The sequence below is a fragment of the Stegodyphus dumicola genome, chromosome 1 (genome assembly GCF_044657685.1).
Source record: "Stegodyphus dumicola isolate Sdum_Otavi_A_Nest chromosome 1, ASM4465768v1".
Classification (NCBI taxonomy): domain Eukaryota; kingdom Metazoa; phylum Arthropoda; class Arachnida; order Araneae; family Eresidae; genus Stegodyphus; species Stegodyphus dumicola.
In genome coordinates this window covers 128398406-128416281 of record NC_140768.1, presented here as the reverse complement: position 1 = coordinate 128416281, position 17876 = coordinate 128398406, and the positions used below count along the sequence as shown (strand labels likewise).

General features: G+C 35.2%; 1 protein-coding gene across 1 annotated transcript in view; it reads left to right on the top strand.

Annotated features, from left to right (window-relative positions):
• Positions 1 to 17876, top strand: part of LOC118187872 (fatty-acid amide hydrolase 2-like) — a 425140-nt gene that overhangs the window by 263680 nt on the left and 143584 nt on the right. Inside the window, exon 4 of the mRNA XM_085820389.1 lies at positions 5706 to 5915. Within this exon, the coding sequence (XP_085676515.1) occupies positions 5706 to 5915 (210 nt within the window). The remainder of the gene's footprint in view (positions 1 to 5705; positions 5916 to 17876) is intronic.

Genomic DNA, 17876 nt, shown 5'->3' with positions numbered 1-17876 from the left:
TGTCCTGTGGAAATCCAGGTAACTGAGGAACAGATTGAAAATAATTGTGATGAGATTTTAGGAATAAATTTATATGTTCTTCGACCAGGTGTACCAGAAATCCATTCTTGTTGCCATTTTGTCAAAAGAATCTCCACGTAAATTTTTTAAAATATGAAGAAGGAAGAGGATAAACAAAGATAGAATGTTCTACTGCTTGAGCTGCCGCTTTGGCTTGTTGATCCGCTAGTTCATTACCTAAGATACCGTGATGTGCTTTGACCCTGACCAGGTTCGGACGTTGGGAAGCAGGAAGGAGTAGTAAAAGTTGTTGTATTTCTTAAATTAGCGGATTTTTATTAAATAAATCTATTATTGCTTTCAAGCTTGATGCAGAATCTGAATAAATATTTATAGTAAATTCTTGAATTGAGTTTAGCGAAAGAGACAGTCTAACTGCTTTGCGTATCAACTCAGCTTGGTAAACTGAATATTTTATTGAAAGCCGTTTGTTCCAAGTGTATAACTGAGAAGCATTTTGAAACAAGCAGAGACCACTTCCTGTTCCTGCAGACATTTGTGAACCATCTGTGTAAATTTGAAAATCATAATTCAAGGGATATTATGTTTTAATGGAAACGTTTTGTTGAAGATCGAATGAGGCTGGATGACAAGCATCGTTAGATTGTTGAAGTTCATAGTCGTCTAGGTGAAAGTGATGATTCCATAATTCTTGGGGCTTTTAAAGTCGAAGTGCATTGGCTATTGTTGCTTCTCGCTGTACCAGGAGTGGAAGTGGTGAAGGCCAGTTAGAATCTGAAGAGCAGCTGTTGAAGTAGTACGATAAGCTTTGCTAATTATTAAAAGGTGTGGCCGTTGTAAAGCATTAAGGCGTTTAATTGCACCCCAGATGGAAGCTGCATATAAGATGATTCTTTGCGTTACATAATTTGAGAAACTTCGAGGGTGAGCACCAAGAGAGTCCAGAAATCCTTTTCATTGAGTTTTGAAGCTTGAGAGTTTTCTCTCTTAAATATTGAATATGCGGAATCCAGGATAAGCGATTATTTATTTTGATACCCAAGTACAACAGATTTTCAACAAAAGTGATTGATTGTCCATTGAGTTTTAATTTTGGATTTGTTTGTAGAGGACGTTGTCATCTGATAAGTGTACCTTTGGTTTGGGTAGTTGAGATTCTTATTTTATGTTGGTGAGACAAATTTTGAAACTTGTCCAAACAGAATTCAGCTTTGGGTGTAATGTCACGGCGACGACCTATAACGATTCAAAACTCATCTGCGTAGGCTATGATTCTTACATCCGGTAATCCCGTAAATTCCTCGAAGAGAGAATTAGCGACGAGGATCCACAGAAGAGGACCCAAGCAGGATCCCTGTGGACATCCCTTTTGAACACGATGAGTAAAAACATTATCCATAGCAGTGATCTGTACAGAGCGATACAGGTGAGAACACGACTTTGCTCAGTTCCGCTCTAATCTTAAAAAAGAGCGCGAGGGAACAAGACCGAGAGTCTCCCTCTTCCCCTACCATAACCTCTCAAGAAGATTTTCGGCTCGGCGTATATTTAGACAACTCCATGCTGCAACAGACACTATTCATTTACAAACATCCATGCCTTCTCCCAGATTCGAACCCAGGCCCTTCGATACAGAAGTCATAGTCACTAACTACTATCCTGATTGGATGGCAAGTGCCTTCATTTTAAATATCTCGTTTCCTTTGTCTAGGTTTTTTAACTTTTCAGGGATTTCACCTTTTCTTTTAGTCCACATTCCTTTCAAGTACCACACCAATACAATGTTTTGCCTTCCGAATAAAAGCGCAAAACAAACTAGGTTATTAACAATGAAGATCACAATCGTAACAGTTTCATAAGTCATAAGCACTCACAATCAGTAACTATACGTGAAATATTCTTTCGTATGGTATGCATTTTAATTAATTAATATTTCAAAGCAGGAGAAAATTAAGGTTTTTCGAAGAAAATACAAAAGATAGGAAAAAAAGGATCGTATAATTAAAAGAAGGTGAAAAAAATCAATCAACGTGTAGAATAAAATAGAATACCAATCTCAGGTAATCTGAAGCTCGCGGGCCCCAAAGCAATTTAATGCGGTCTCCGAATGCATTTCAATTATATGTTCCTTGCAAATACAACGCTTATAGTTTTAGAGAGTCAAATATACGGATTGAATTTATAAACGTGACTGCTGTCGACGGAAATAAAAGATAGAATGAGTAGGTTAGTGCTTTCCTAATATATACTTGCATTCCACGTAACTGGGATAAGGTGGAAGAATTTCCTACGTTGGTACAGTTAGTAGATTTATTTTGCTAGCCAAAAGCTGCGGTGCTTCAGTGCTCTGAATTTCGGGTTAAAATCAAAAGAACGTTATTTAGTGGTAATTCAATAGACTGGAGTTACTTGAAATGAATTTCAGTTTAAAATTTAATATCTAACTGTCAACACGTTTAAATTACAAAGTATAGCCTTTTAAGTCATTAAGTTATCATTAGGTTACTTGAAGCAGGAGACGCGAAAATGAGCAATGACCTTGTCGGAATTCGAACCTGGACCTCTCGGGTATGCGCCGAGTGCTACCGTTACACCATGAAAGCGTGCAGAAAGAAGGAAAAAATATCTTTGTGGTGTAGTGGCCGAAACCGCTACACAAATCCCGGGTTGTAGTACAGGGTTGAAATGAATTTGCAACTCAAGTTATAACAATAACATGAATTTTAATAAAATAAAAACATTAACGATTGCATATCCAAACTGTGTGGAACTTGAGTCCCACAATTTCAGAAATTTGTTAACAGGAAGAATGTTCTATGGCATTATACGAGTATAAGGAGTGATAGTTCTAGCGAGCGAATATGCTCATAGTTCCAACAGGAAAGTTCTCGCTCTTCTTAGGAAAAGCCTTTTATATCTCCCTGTATCGTTACTTGCCTTGAACTCCTGGAAGGGGAAGATTCCTTTATTCGTGCATAACAAATGTGACCATCTCCTTTCCCAGATTAAAAGACTTCTTTTATCTCTTTGTCCCTTGGAGTGACCTTCGAGGCTGCAACCGGATTCATTAACAAAGGCACCTCATTGTAACAAGATTTCATTATGAATTGAAAAAGGTACTATTGCATTCTGAAATCATTGATTCTAGACAAAGAACCTCTATGCGACCTTATCACGCCTTAAATACTCCTCGTTTTAAATTGCGACTGGGGATTAGGGGACAAAATCGCCAAATCCTGATGGTGAAGAATCATTACCCACCACCTTTTATTTCGGGCGCCACTGTAGAGACATTAGGTATTTTTGAAGCAGGAGACATGAAAAATGAGCAATGCCCTTGCTAAGATTCGAAGCTGGACTTCTCGAACACGCAGCGAGTGTGCTACCGTTACACCCCGAAGACGTGCAAATAGGAGGGAGAAAATACCTTATAAACCAACAGATATTTATTAAAATATCCAACCTTTAGACTTCAGAGAGAAAATAAATTTTAATTTTTCCCTGCGTTGCTATTGTTGATGTTAATATATGTTTTGATAAATATTGTATAAAAGAGGTATATTGAAAACATAGAAAACAAATTTTACATCCGCTACCAAAATTTAACTTCTTACCATGCAAGTTATCGATCATAAGTAACTCAAAGGTTTACTTAGAAAAGTTACGTATTTAAACCATAAGGAAAATCCAAATCTGTAAAAAAAAAAACATATGATTTGTAAAACATTGTTTGAGATATTTTTCAGCTCATTTTTAAAAATACATCCATGACGGCGACTAACATATTTAATTTCTCGACGATGTAACATATTTTATCGAATGTTTATGGTATTTTTGTAACTTTTTAATAACAGAATAATTTTAAACTTTATTTTATTTACTTATTCTTTAATTTTCTCTACTAAAATTTTGCCGTACGAAGCCTCACAATTAGCTGTGTGAATAAAGTGGCATCTAATATAATGCGTCCACTTCACATAATTACGCATGTTTACATGTATAGTAATTGACACATATATTTATTCACATTTATTTGTGTACAGTTTGTCAGTTCAAGTATACGATGGATAAAACATAATTTTTTTAAGCTTGACAGAACGAGAAGACGTACATGAATAAATATAAATAAATATGCATATCAATGGAGTGAATTTCGTTTTGTTATTATATTAGATATTCAGTATTATAGACCTGTTATAAAAGAAAAACTAAATTGTGGTATTCCTGAGATTCATCTCGTACTTAGTTCCCTTAAAAATATGATTTCAAAATATGACATTCAAACATATTTTCCACTTTGATTTACGTAGAACAGGCTCCCGAAGTTTTTTTGTTGCAGATCAGAAAGTAATGAGCATAAATTATTGAGAATATCCAAAGCTCCTTCCGTCATGTTATGTATCCATGTTATCAAATGCTGAAACTTGCTTTTCTTCTTCCATTAGATACAACTTCATGCAGTTCATAGTGATTTAATGATATGTCAGAAGCATTGATAATGCATTACTAAGTATAGTAATCCATTAACATTGCTTTTGACCTCATCTGTAGTCTTTGCCCTGCCAGTAACCGATGTGGTAAGACATCTAAATACTGCTACAACAGTGAAGACAAGACTGGTTGCATCGAGTTGTTTCCTGGTTTCCTCCATGTATAACATGAATACGAGGCAGCTTGCTTAGAAAATCCTTTGTACAAATATCCCTTGCTCTTAAATACATAGCCATATTTAAATAGTCTTATATAAACTAATCATCTTCAATGTTTTTTATTCGCTTTCAGTGTTTATAAAATTTCTGAGTGTCTGTGGCTTGTTGTGGAAATATATGGTTCCAGATTTTTGGAATTAAATGGTAGTTTCAAATTCCACAATTCTGTGCATCAGCTCTCGAGATGTATTTGGTATCTCATTCCTTCTTGCTGGATAATACTAGCATCAGTTTCTCATCTTCTAATTATACATTTTACATTTTCTATACAAACTTTTATGTTGCGCTATTAAAAGTACATGGTACTTATCAACATTTGGCTTCGGAAGGTACCTCTGCATTTTCGGAAGAAATATCTGCCACATGTTTTTGCACATGATGTGAAGCGCACAAATTTGACGTAATAATAATAATAATGTCTACATATTCTGTCTATAAGACATTATACGGAGTTTACCACATTTACCCCCGTATTAGGCGGAAGGTGTGCTTGCATCAGTAACTCCTCCGAAAGGGGAAAATTGGCGACAATTGCTGCAATGCCTCTGAGTTCCCAATCCAAAGGTGGTGGACGTTTTCATATAGAACTCTTCCTTTAACACTGCTTCTCATGGTCACCATTCCCTGGTGTGGAATCGTATTAAAACCGTTTGTTAAGTCACCTAACTACCCACTCGAACAGCTTGGGCTACGACCTTCCTTTAGAACATGTTATATTAGTTAGAACATATTAGTGGATAGCAGGAAACATGTCCATGTATTGTTTGGCTCCAGAATCGCGCCTGTCAGGGGTAGTATCAGACGTAAGACTTTGGGAAGTTCTCGACCGTTTTTGTTCATTCATTCTGATATGCACCAAAAACTGGATTCCGTTTAACGTAAATCAATAAACGTATCCATGCATCAACCATTCTTCGAGAGCCGGTATGAGTTTGGAAAGACATATTTATTAATATTTGAATTTTTCCACCACAGGCCTTTTTGCTACAGGAGGAGCGGTATTTCGCAGAGGAAGAAAAGCCGAAGCCGATTGCGATGTTGTTCGCCTATTCCGAGAAGCCGGTGCCATTCCAGTTGTTGTTACTAACACTAGTGAAATGTGTCTTTGGTGGGAGACATATAACAAGCTGCATGGGAAAACAAATAATCCTTACGATACAACCAGAACACCTGGTGGAAGTAGTGGTAAGTACTTGCATGCTTTGATGCTCTTTACATTTAATTCTCTCATGACACAGTTGTGACACATGTGACCAAAGATTACAGTTATATTTAAAAAAATTACAATTTCAATCTAAACCGCTTAAGCTATACATTTTATTATTTAAAATTATAATTTTAATTACTTTATTATATATATATATACATTTATGATGTATGTGTACATTTTCTATTGTGTTGGAGTGTTAATACTATTTATATAACAATTCTCACTTGCTTACCTCAACTCATGACAAAAGATTACACATCTAAATATTATGTTTGTGCTGCACGCGCTTTACATGTTAATTCTCATGTAACACAATTACCTCAATATGTAACAAAAGATTATACATCTGACCATGCTGTCTCGAATATAATATGCATTTCATTGTATTGTTTGATTCTATTTTATTATATTATGTACTTTTAAAGAAAATACTAATCTGATAACTGTGCCAGTTACAAGAAGTATACAGATCTTACTATTTAAAAGTAAAATATGTTTATGTAAGCGTAAATTAAAATTACACCTAAGAATCAATATTTTTTCTATCAGTTTGGCCTTTTTTCCATATCAGCGTTTAGCCGTGAGAATACTTTTCCTGTGGGTAACCATGATAGTGGAACGGTTTTTCTTCATTTGGGTTCTCAGCTGGTCACCGTTGTATGTGCTATGATGGTAAAGGAAATAAATCGTGAGAAATGGTTTTAGATGTAAATAGTGAAAACAAATGGGCATTCATATAAATTTCTGCGCCAACACATAGATAGCCAATCCTCTATATATTGCTTTCATTTTCGATTACATTTAAATGGTAGAGACGCAGTTTGTTAGTTGGAAAAAATCACTATTGTTGTTTTACAAAGTAGATATACAAGATCAGAAACGTATAATTTTCTTCTGATCTTTATTTCAGCATCCTATGGCAAACTGAGTTCGGAAATTCTACAGTTTATTTAATTTGCATATTACTGTACGTAATAGTAAATATTCTTTATTATTAAAAACATAAGAATTAATATTAATTAATGTGTTTTTACTAAATTCCCACATTTTGCATAGTAAAGAAGATTGTTTATGAAAAGCATCAGTTTAGGTGTTAAAGAATAAGATAATAAATTTTTAACATAAGGCGTTATTGTTTTCTGTTAACAATAAAATCCTATCTGTTTTAAATCAGGTCGCAAACAAAAGAATACGCTATTGTCAGTCGACGAAATCCTTTAATTTCTTTCTACACTGTCAAAGTGTCTTACTTATACGCAGTGCAGGATTTATGAATAAGTTTCACAGCCTATAGCTTAGGGCCTTTTCAAATCTAAATCCAGCCCTGCTTTATGTGTAGCAAGTGAATCATTCAAAAAGTTATTTTACCTCTCTTTCTGTATATTTTGTAACACTTTTTTTGTATTGTAAACGTGTTAAATAAAATACGTTTCTAAAATACACTCATGGACAAAAAAATTAGCGCACCAAGAAATAATTGCGGGATCGTAACGAAACTTGCAATGAAGGTACATGTCGGAGAGGTATGTAAATGATTAGAAATGCAGAGTGATTGCGCATTACGTATAGCCGGTAGAGAGCGTTGAACGTCGTACTCTGTGGAGTATAAAACAGGTAACCAAAGCTTGTTTGAGAGTGCTCAATCATTTACAAAGGAATAGCTGAGGTAGACATGCCATTACGCCTTGTTCGAAGAAAATATGAGCAGTTGTCGCAGTTTAAGAGGGGGAGAATCGTCGGGATGATGAAAGCTGGGTGATCAGCTAGGCCGCTCTGATTGTGTTGTGACCCGTGGACCCGAGAGACACGGTGTTGGGACCAGTGGACCCGAGAGATGTCATGTACACGAAGACCAGGCTCAGGACGACCTCGACAGACCAGTCGTCGAGAAGACTGCCACATTGTAAGAAATGCACGCGTACAGCCAACTGCTTCATCGGCCGCCATCCAGGCACAGGTAGCACCTTCACTAGGGGCCCCTGTGTCTTCTCTAACTATACGAAGGCGCCTGGCTGAAGGACAGTTGTTATCGCGGCGCCCATTATGTGTGCTGCCCTTGATCCATCTACGCCTTCGTTTGGAGTGGAATCGAGCACGAGGAACCTGGACTCCAGCGGAATGGAACCAGGTCGTCTTTAGCAACGAATCCAGACTCAATCTCGGCAGTGATGACAGTCGTGTTCGTGTGTGGAGAGCCCGTGGTGAACGCCTCAATCCTGCCCTTGCTGCACAGCGACACATCGCTCTCACAGCTGGTGTGATGGTAAGGGGTGCCATTTCCTACAATACACGCTCCCCCCCCCTAGTATTGTTCCGTGGCACCATGACAGCCCAGCGGTATGTTCATGAAATCTTGCAACCACGTGTTGCCACTCATGCAAAGGCTCCCAGGAGCCATTTTTTTAACAAGAAAATGCTCGGCCTCATACGGCAAAGGTGTCACAAGACTATCTCCGCACTGTTACTACCCTTCCTTGGCCTGCCCGAACCCCATATTTGTCTCCAATCGAGCATATCTGGGGTCATTTGGGACGACGAGTTGGGTATCTCATGAGTTTGAACGAACTAGAGGCAAGGTTACAGCAAATATGGAACGAAATGTCTCAAGACATCATACAGAACTTGAATGACTCAATGCCCGATCGTATGCCATCGTGCATTTGCGCTAGAGGTGGTCCAACGGAGTATTAACTCCTCCGTTCTTTTGCCTTTTTCTCTGAAATAAATTATCCTTTTTCTTTGATTTCCTTATCAATTACTTATATCAAAGTAGTCATTACGTATGTAAATTTCGTTTCATTTTGACGACTCCTTCTTGGTGCGCTAATTTTTTTGTCCATGAGTGTATATCGATCTCAAAATTTCTAATATTATTCCTTCTAATTAAGGAAAAATAACACGGTGAATAATTATTAAAAACAACAAAAATCAGCGTTATATTTGCAAATTTTCACACGATGAAACAAGAAAGACCAGTTTCGATGGTTTTTGCCGAACCATCATCCTTAGCTAAATGATTGACGATGATGGTCAGTTATGGCTGAGGATGATGGTTCGGTAAAATCATCGAAACTAGTCCTTCTTGTTTCCTCATGTAAAAATTTGCAAATATAAGGCTGATTTTTGCTGATTGACATCTAAATTAATATTATTCCTTCTGTATATCATCGTCTGCGTTCAAAATCAAACAGAAATTTGATGTTGAAATTTTATAATAATAATACAGTTTGAAATCCTTTCTCTATATATCTTATATATGTACTTATGTATATGTCTTATATATGTACAGTTTTTGCGCCAAAAAGGTTTTTTTTTAAGTCTTGAAATGGGATTTTGCGTCGGATAGCTATAAATTTTCCGTTTCACTTTTCATTCGAGTCTGTTCCCATTGGGAAAAATGTAAGAGATTTATTTTAAGACTGAATCTGTCTCTTGTGGATTAACGAACTAAGCTATTTAAAAGCAATAGATGCAGTATTTTCCCCTTGCATTTGAACAGTATTGATTTAAAGAATAAAGATGCATTTAATCCATGACCTATCTAATTAAAAATATTCAATATTTTCGTAAAATGGCGTTACATATTTTTTATCATTTATTTCAAAAACGCAACGAATAGAAAGCAAGAAGTGGAACACTGTACGGAACAAAACATGTTTACCTCCAGCTCGCGAGATTGTCCATCAGAAATTCTAAAGATATGCTGCTTTTAAATATTTTGTGGTATTGCTATCGAATCGAATTTTATGTGGCGTAAACTCCAAGAACGTGATGTGTAATAAATCAAATAAACACACAAAGCATTAATAATAAAAAGACATAAAAAGTTTTCTAACGCGATCTTAGCTAGAAAACTGAACATTGATATAATGAGCTAAGAAAAGACTGAAAAAACAGAAAAATGTATGCCAACACTTAACACTGCATCGGAAATTTTAAACATATGCTGCTATACTGCTTTTTTTTTTTTTTTTTTTTTTTTTTTTTGAAATTTTGCTGTTGGACTGCATATGGCATAGTTGAGAAGGAAACGATGCTTAATAACAAAGCTAAAAAGACAAAATAAAATGGGTTTGCAGGAGTTAAGGCAACTGCTGACTTGTAGACTGCCAGCTTAGCGAATGCGTAAAAAACCGTAAAATTAACGTAAAAAAAGTTTCTGGCGACCGTTAAAAGCTGAAATCTTTCAGATTTTGTGTTGTTGTTTTTTATCCAAACGGTAACATACATTTTAAATTTAAAAAATGTTTCAGTTTATCCGTTCTACGTTTAGAAATGAAATTGGGACATAAATATGGAAGTAAAACTGAAAAACGTTTTTGAACTTTGAACATAAGTTGAATTTTATTCGAAAACAAAAATTTAACTTTATAAATTGACAGTAGTAGATGTTAATTTGAATTAAAATGAGATAGAACGAATTAGTAAAATTTCCTTCTAATTTTCAATTTTTAAATTCATTTTATTTTTAAAAATATTTAATATTAATTCCTTCACCATAGTTTTCAAACTCGAAATTAATTTTTATTTGGCTTGCTTCTTTCTAGATTAAATGAAATTAAGTTAACTATTAATTTTGCTACGCATTTTTAAGGTTTTGGGAAAATCGATAACATGAAAAGATAACAAAAGTGCGATGCATACAATTTTTAAAACGTTTATTAATACAAATAAACACAAACTGTAGAGACATTAGGATTTCTTTGAAAGCAAGAGAGTTTGAAAAATAAGCAACGCCTTCGCCTGTAATCGAACCACGGACCTCCGGAATACGCGCCCAGCTTGCAGACCACTACACTACGAAGGCATGCTAAAACCGCTGGAAAAATACCTTATAAAACGACTTCTTGATTGTCTTGCAGTGTTCAGTGAACATAAAATTTATAAATTTTATTGAAAAAGCAACTACCAACTTCATTTAATCCGCTGTTCATCTTATAGTATATAAATTGTTGCTTTTCAACAAGCTCACCTTTTATTCCAAAGTCCTACACTACTGCCTCATCGTGGCGACGTACTTTGCCCATTAGGAATGTAAAGTACATCGGAGTGTATTTTTGATAAGGCCTCCCAAGGGCGTGAAAGCCGCTCCATTATGCCCCCAACTAAAGCACTGCTGGCAAAGTCAGACTGCATCCTTTTGGTGCCTCATGGCTCTTAACCTTTTGAAGCTGCACTATAAACCAGTCTTCATGCTCTCCTGCCCTGGAGTTGTTCTTCGGGGTTTCGAAGTCCACGGCTTAATGACCTGATCTGATGTTGCCGTCGATTGGCTGGTATAAGCCACAAACAAACACCTTTTCTAAAAGTAAACTAAAAAAAGTGAAATCTGAAATTTTGTTTACTGCATTAAAAAATTTTTACGATTAAAAATTTCAAAAAATTCTAAACGTGAAAAATATAGAAAACATAACAAAAATAAAAACTGGTAACATTTCTCATATTCAGATACCAATTCAACAGCTGAAACAATTTTAGAGTAGATCAGTTTACAGTAGTTACAGTAAGGAATGAATATTCAGAAATTTAATGTATAGTTCATAAAATTCAAGAAGGTCAGGTCAAGCTACATAATGCTAAACAGTGTAATTAAAATGTAATGGTCAAATTAAGAATGTCAAAGAAGATAGGGGGAAGAAAGCAAGAAAATTTCAATCTTAAGACTTGATATCCCACTCCAACGTCTTAAGGTTTATTATTTGTAGGATTTCGTGTCAATTAACCAGTAACTATGATTTGACTTTTAGTTTTTATTTAGTTTAGTTTTAGGTTTGATTTAATCTGTAACCAGACTTTCTCTTGGAAAGTCTAGTTCACCATAAGCACAGTAGATGACAAGGCTGAACGTGGGGAGTTCGATCCAGGTACAAAACGGACAAACTGCATGAGTGTTAGTGGATTTTCCCATGTGTAGCATGAATACTATCCTATTACCCTTAGAAAGCTTCCCCCGAAAACTTTCCTTCCCATAGACCAGTAGCCCTTTCGTACTTTACGATAATCCATTGAAGCAAAAGAAAACAACGATGCTTGTCTTAAAGACAGGTACTTAAGTAATTTATTCTTTCAGTCATTAGTCATTAAACAAATATAAACATTAAAATTGCTTATTTTATTAAAATTTGTTAGTTTGGTTTGATTATTGAATGGATGGTAATAATTAGCTTAATTATTTTCAAGAAATCTAATTATTGATTAATTCAAGAAAAGTTTCGTCCAACCATTCTAATAAATTTACTATTGGCTTGTAAAAAACGAATACACACACTAAATTTGATTAGATCATTAACATTTGACAGTTTTGTTAGATGATTAACTGATTGGCATTAATTAGCTTAATTATTTTCAAAAAATCTAATTATTTATTCAATTCATTCAGAAAGTGACATTGCTGATAATTTTCATATGGATATATTAGTACAAAGGCTAGCAATTTATAATTGCATCAACCGATTAGTACTTCGTTGATACACTTTTAAAACGGTAACATTTGCATTTTACAAAGTTTCTGCGTTTGATTTGATTAACGTAATTATGTACGGTACGTATGAAAACACTTGGTTATTACTCAATTTCGAACATACGGGCAATGTTCCAACGAATAAAAAGCATATTGAGCTTTTGCTACGGCATATTAAGCTAAATGCCTGATGAATTTAAAGGTTATAACATATCAAAGTGTTTAAACAACTAAACTTTCTTCTTACCAAATCTAATGCTTGATCTCGGAGAGTCATTAGATCTATTTTGTGGCTGCAATCATGAAACCTCAATGCAAAATCTTCGCCGAGATTCTAACTCCGGACCTCTCGATTAACTAGCCGGACGTGATTTCCAGTTACACCACGATCGCAAGTGGTAAAAAAGGATAAAATTTCCTATAACTTTACGAAACTAATTCTACAGTTTCATAGAGTGGTGTTGGCTTTAGAACATGTAGAAACGTTTACAGTTTAGACATGTAGAACAGTTCACCTTACCCAATTGTGTTACAAGAGAGGTTTAAAAAGATATTGTAGCTGACTGAATTTACAGAGATGTAATAATAATTAGGTAACTGAACATGAGACAACATCCTACATTGAAAGACCCGAAAAACCAGTACGAGTTGGTGATTTAGCTTAAACATAGAAATAGAATGACATAGGCAGTTACGAGTCAATAGGCGCATTAGGTAATTACATAAACATGTTAGAGGTGAGAAGCAATACTGCATAAGTGAGATATAAAACAAATAATATATAGATACATAGATATAACAAATACAAAAGAATACGATTTCACATTATATAGTTTTTGAGGACAGCCATTGGCCTATTACTATTTTGCCAAGTCACTGTCATTATAAGAATAGATTTTAATAACGGGCTTGTTTATAGACCTCTGTCTCTCATGGAATCTTTTTGCAAGAAAATAGCAATGAGTCCTGAGCTGAACAACATTTAGATCCTTGTGGTTCCGATTATTACGAAGGTACCACGGGGCATTCCACGATCTGCCGCAGAACGCAATCATTCGATGTCTGCAACCTTTTTCTATAACCTTTTCCAAACATATGCCCAAACTAAACACGCATAGCTAAGCATGGGACGCAATATAGATTTGTAAATGAGTAACTGGTTATCTATAGATTCAACGCTATTTCGAGCAATTAAGGAATATAGTTTAGCTTTACAAGCTCGAAATTTCTGGATAATAGTTGTAATGTGTGAGGTCCAATTCGCAAGTTACCATCTTTTTTAATGCTCAGTGGGAAGCATAAGATAAACCTCTAGGAGCAATTTAACACAGAACTTTATTATCAACTACTTGTTCTAATGCAAATAAACGTCGTCACAAAATAAATGAGGCGTCTTTTTTACGATTATCACTTACAATGACTGACTGTAAGTTAGAATTGTTGACTAGAATTACAATTCCGATAACAGTTATCAGACTTACAATAAGGCTGAGTTGTACAGAAAAATACACCTAGCTTTTCTAATACTTGACACACTCGACCAATATCGACCGTTTGAACTTTCTGCTGTTTGAGAGGTTTCTTCCAATACACAGAAATGAAACGCAGAAAATTCTATATAAATCCGAGATATTACTTTTAACGTACGCCGCTTGCCGTATCAAGATGTTTGCTTATTATATGTTTATATTATTACGAAATGTCCAGGCGCGGTAAGATAGCTTCCCCGCAAAGCAGTTTTAGGGTTGCCATAAAATGGCAAGGGAAGGCAGGGTGAAATCGCCCATTTGGCGACAAAATTGGCGATATACCATGGACGGATGGAGAACCTTCTGAAACGAATCCTTACCGGTTTAGCCCAGAATGTTCTCGAACACAAGCCGAAGCTATATAAACACTGCTGGTCCGCAGTCAGTTAGTGTGTGTGTCTCGTCTAGAGAGTCATTCCGTGCGGAGTCGATAGAGTTGACAGCCGGGCAGCGAGTGCCGAGTGGGTCGTCGAGTGCACCAAAGGAGTCTGTTAGTGTATCGCGGTTAGTGCATTCGTCAAGAGAGCGTGTTGGGCTCCGGGAACGACTGAACCGAAGAGGGAGCTGTGCTCATATGTCGTCGAGTGCATCGCGAGTTGTAGCGTGGAGAGTAGTCTCGAGTGTAAGTGGAGTTTCGAGAACGACCAAGCAGAGTCGGGAGCTGTACTCTGGAAAGCAGAATCGGTGCTTTGCAGGAAGCTTGTCTCCACCGTTATTGCCTGACAGTGTGAAGGCTGTGTCGCTGATTGTTCCAGTGTATATATAGTAGATTTTCGACGACTGTAAAAGTGTTTTGGAGCTGTCCTGATTAATATTGATAAATAAAGTGTGTTTCGATACTTCATCAAGTGTCGTCGTTATTCACTCCAAATCCACACTAACCCCGCAAGAACGTGAAGGAAGATAATAACGTAACAGCTGGTGTCAGAAGAAAAACAACGCAACAATATGTATAGTCTTACAGAAATATTTTTACAACAAAACTATTTCAATATTAGTTTTAATTTTCCATTCTTTTATGTCTTCGTGATATTAGTTGAAAATTTATTACTTTTGTATATATATATATATATATATATATATATATATATATGAATGTGAATTTTATATGTATATATATATATGAGAATATGTAAAAAGATTAAATTAGCAGCGAAAATTAATTCCATTCTTTATTCTAAAAATAGTAACCTCTATTTGCACTGCGTCATTATTTCGAGAAAAATCTATGTCATATGACTCTTACATAATTCTGATGATGTAAATGAAACTAAAGCGCAAGCACCCAATAGTAATTTTACAGCAATATTAACCAACCAATCAAAATGCAATGAGAACCAAAACTAACTCAGTCTGAATTAAGATTTCACTCTCACCATAACACTTGCTTTCACCGCTTTGGCTTAGCTGGACTGCTTATATGCCTGCTTCTCCTTTTTTTACTGCAAATCGATCAAAAATGTAAGCTTTTTGGAAAAGGCACAATAAATGTGTCACCTTGTTTGCGGATACAACATGTTTACTGAAATAAAAGTTAATTTAAATATACCTTGACTGCCGAATTTCTTACACATATTGAATCGGCGTTTCAGCATTCTACGACATCAAAGTTCTAGCTGTTCATTGTGGATACAACTACCTGCTTTCTACTACAGAATCTATTACATATATATATAGTATATATGTATAAATGTATACATATATATATAGTATATATGTATAAATGTATACATATATATATAGTATATATGTATAAATGTATACATATATATGTATGTAATGATATTTTAAAACCAATTGATTAAATTAAATTCTAATCATATTGCTTAATAATGTGTTGGTGATTCTCTACCTAAATTGCATCCCTGTTCCTAAATTTTGGCGAAATCCTTTCTTTATTATAAATTATATTAACCTGTTGGCGCCCTCCAAATCGCCAATTTAATAAATCTGTCATATTACATAAAGTCCTTAAGGACACTCCTTATGAGAAGATAGCGTCACCTCGTGATTTCAATTAATATCGCTGATTGGATGAGCACCATGATGCACACATCTCTATAAATAGGGCCTCTCCTAAAAAAATGCACTTTGATGTGTTTATGCACTGAATATTTGTAAAAATGCACAGTGTTCCTGAAACTTGGACTAGCATCTCTCCAGCCTACCAGACGCCGCTATAGCCTCACGTGACAAAGTAGTCACACCCTCTTTCACTTTGCATCCTGTCCTCCGGACACACTCATGCATTTGCTATATCTACAATGTACTTATTAATTCATGACAGCCGGTATACAGCTTGCTATCTGCAAGCTACGCACGGCAGTAGTGGGAAAAGGAAAGGTACAGGAGAAACGCTTGTGAGATGGATGCTGAAATAAACATATCACTTTATCTTCCATAATTTGTCTCATTCCTGTTGCCCCGGCTGCACAAAACAGATAATGTATGAGATTCTACATTTCATGTATGAATGTATACATATATATATTTTGGCCTGAGATTCAATTAACGGCAGACTATACTTTCCAAGAGCTAAATATTTCATCTCATTTCACAGAATCGTAAATTTCGCGATTATTTTACTGTTAAGTGCCCTTTTTTAATTTTCTTGCTTCTAATACTTATACTTAATATTCTATAACTTATCGAATATTGATTTAAATACCCGCTTTTTCAACTGCCCGGGTTGCTTGTTCTTCTTTATTTCCGAACAAAAAAAAGTTTAGTTATTTATTTGCATTCCTTTAATTTTGAAATGTAAGCTTATACTATATAAGGGTGTATATTCCTTAGGAAACTGTTAAATTGATAATCCAGGTGAATGTATATAACATTTTATTACCTTATTGCGCTATTTATTAAAAATAATTATTTTAATTTTGTTTAATTTTAATAAATTATGCGTTCTGTTTTACCCAAATAAACGCAATTTTGTCCTCTGATTTTAGTACAGCAAGAATGAAAAGATCAGGTGTTTAATTTTAGACTTCGTCTACATAAATATAAATTAATTTCATTGTTTTGTAGAGTCATTAGGTTTTGATGCTAGAAACGTGAATTCCCTAGCCAGGATTCGGACTCTGGACCCCCGGAATACACGTCGAGTATGCTTCCAATTACGCCACGAAAGCATGCGGAAATGAGGGATAAAATATATTATAGTTTTACTTGTGTTAGAATGCAAAGAATATGTATAATCATTTATTCAATCAGACTCATTCACGGAGAATGTAAACGAAGACCGTATTTCAAATGCAAGCTTTATTTATGAACACCAAAGACGAACTGACTTCGTATATGCAAACATGACGTCCGCTACGACCATCTACTGGTAATCTGAGGATAGTTTATTAACTAAATGTGTTGTGTCATTAGGAAAACAAAAAATAAATATATTGCTTTTCTTTATTGAAAAACCCATGTTTGGTACTTTTGTATACCATAAAAATGTGAAAAATAACAAAAACTAATATAAAATGTGTCGAGAGCAAATATTTAGAAACATATCCGACTTACTCCGAAATATTAGATGACAATTTTTGACAGCAAAAAGTCCTCATCGAAATTTTTTCAAAATAAGTGTACCCATATATCATAATTTGCTTCGGTAAGCGTTGTCCTGAGGCAAAATAACAAAGATTCTTATTTACCTTTCGTGAGAATTAGCCTGTTGTGTTGCCATTTGCCTAAGATATTTATTAGCTTAAATGGGAGTTAGCCCAGAAAGACTATTAGTCTCGAAACGGCATTTTGCATAGAATCATTCTACGGCTGCGTCACTTTTAAAATTGTTGCCACCAAATATTATCGCCCTGTTTTGTATTTAAAGAAGTTAAATAAGGAAGAATCTACATGAATGTAGTATATTTCTCGCATTGTGGGAAAAAAAAAAAAAAAAAAGGTACCTAATGCCACCAGATTTTGAATAACATAATCCTCTACCT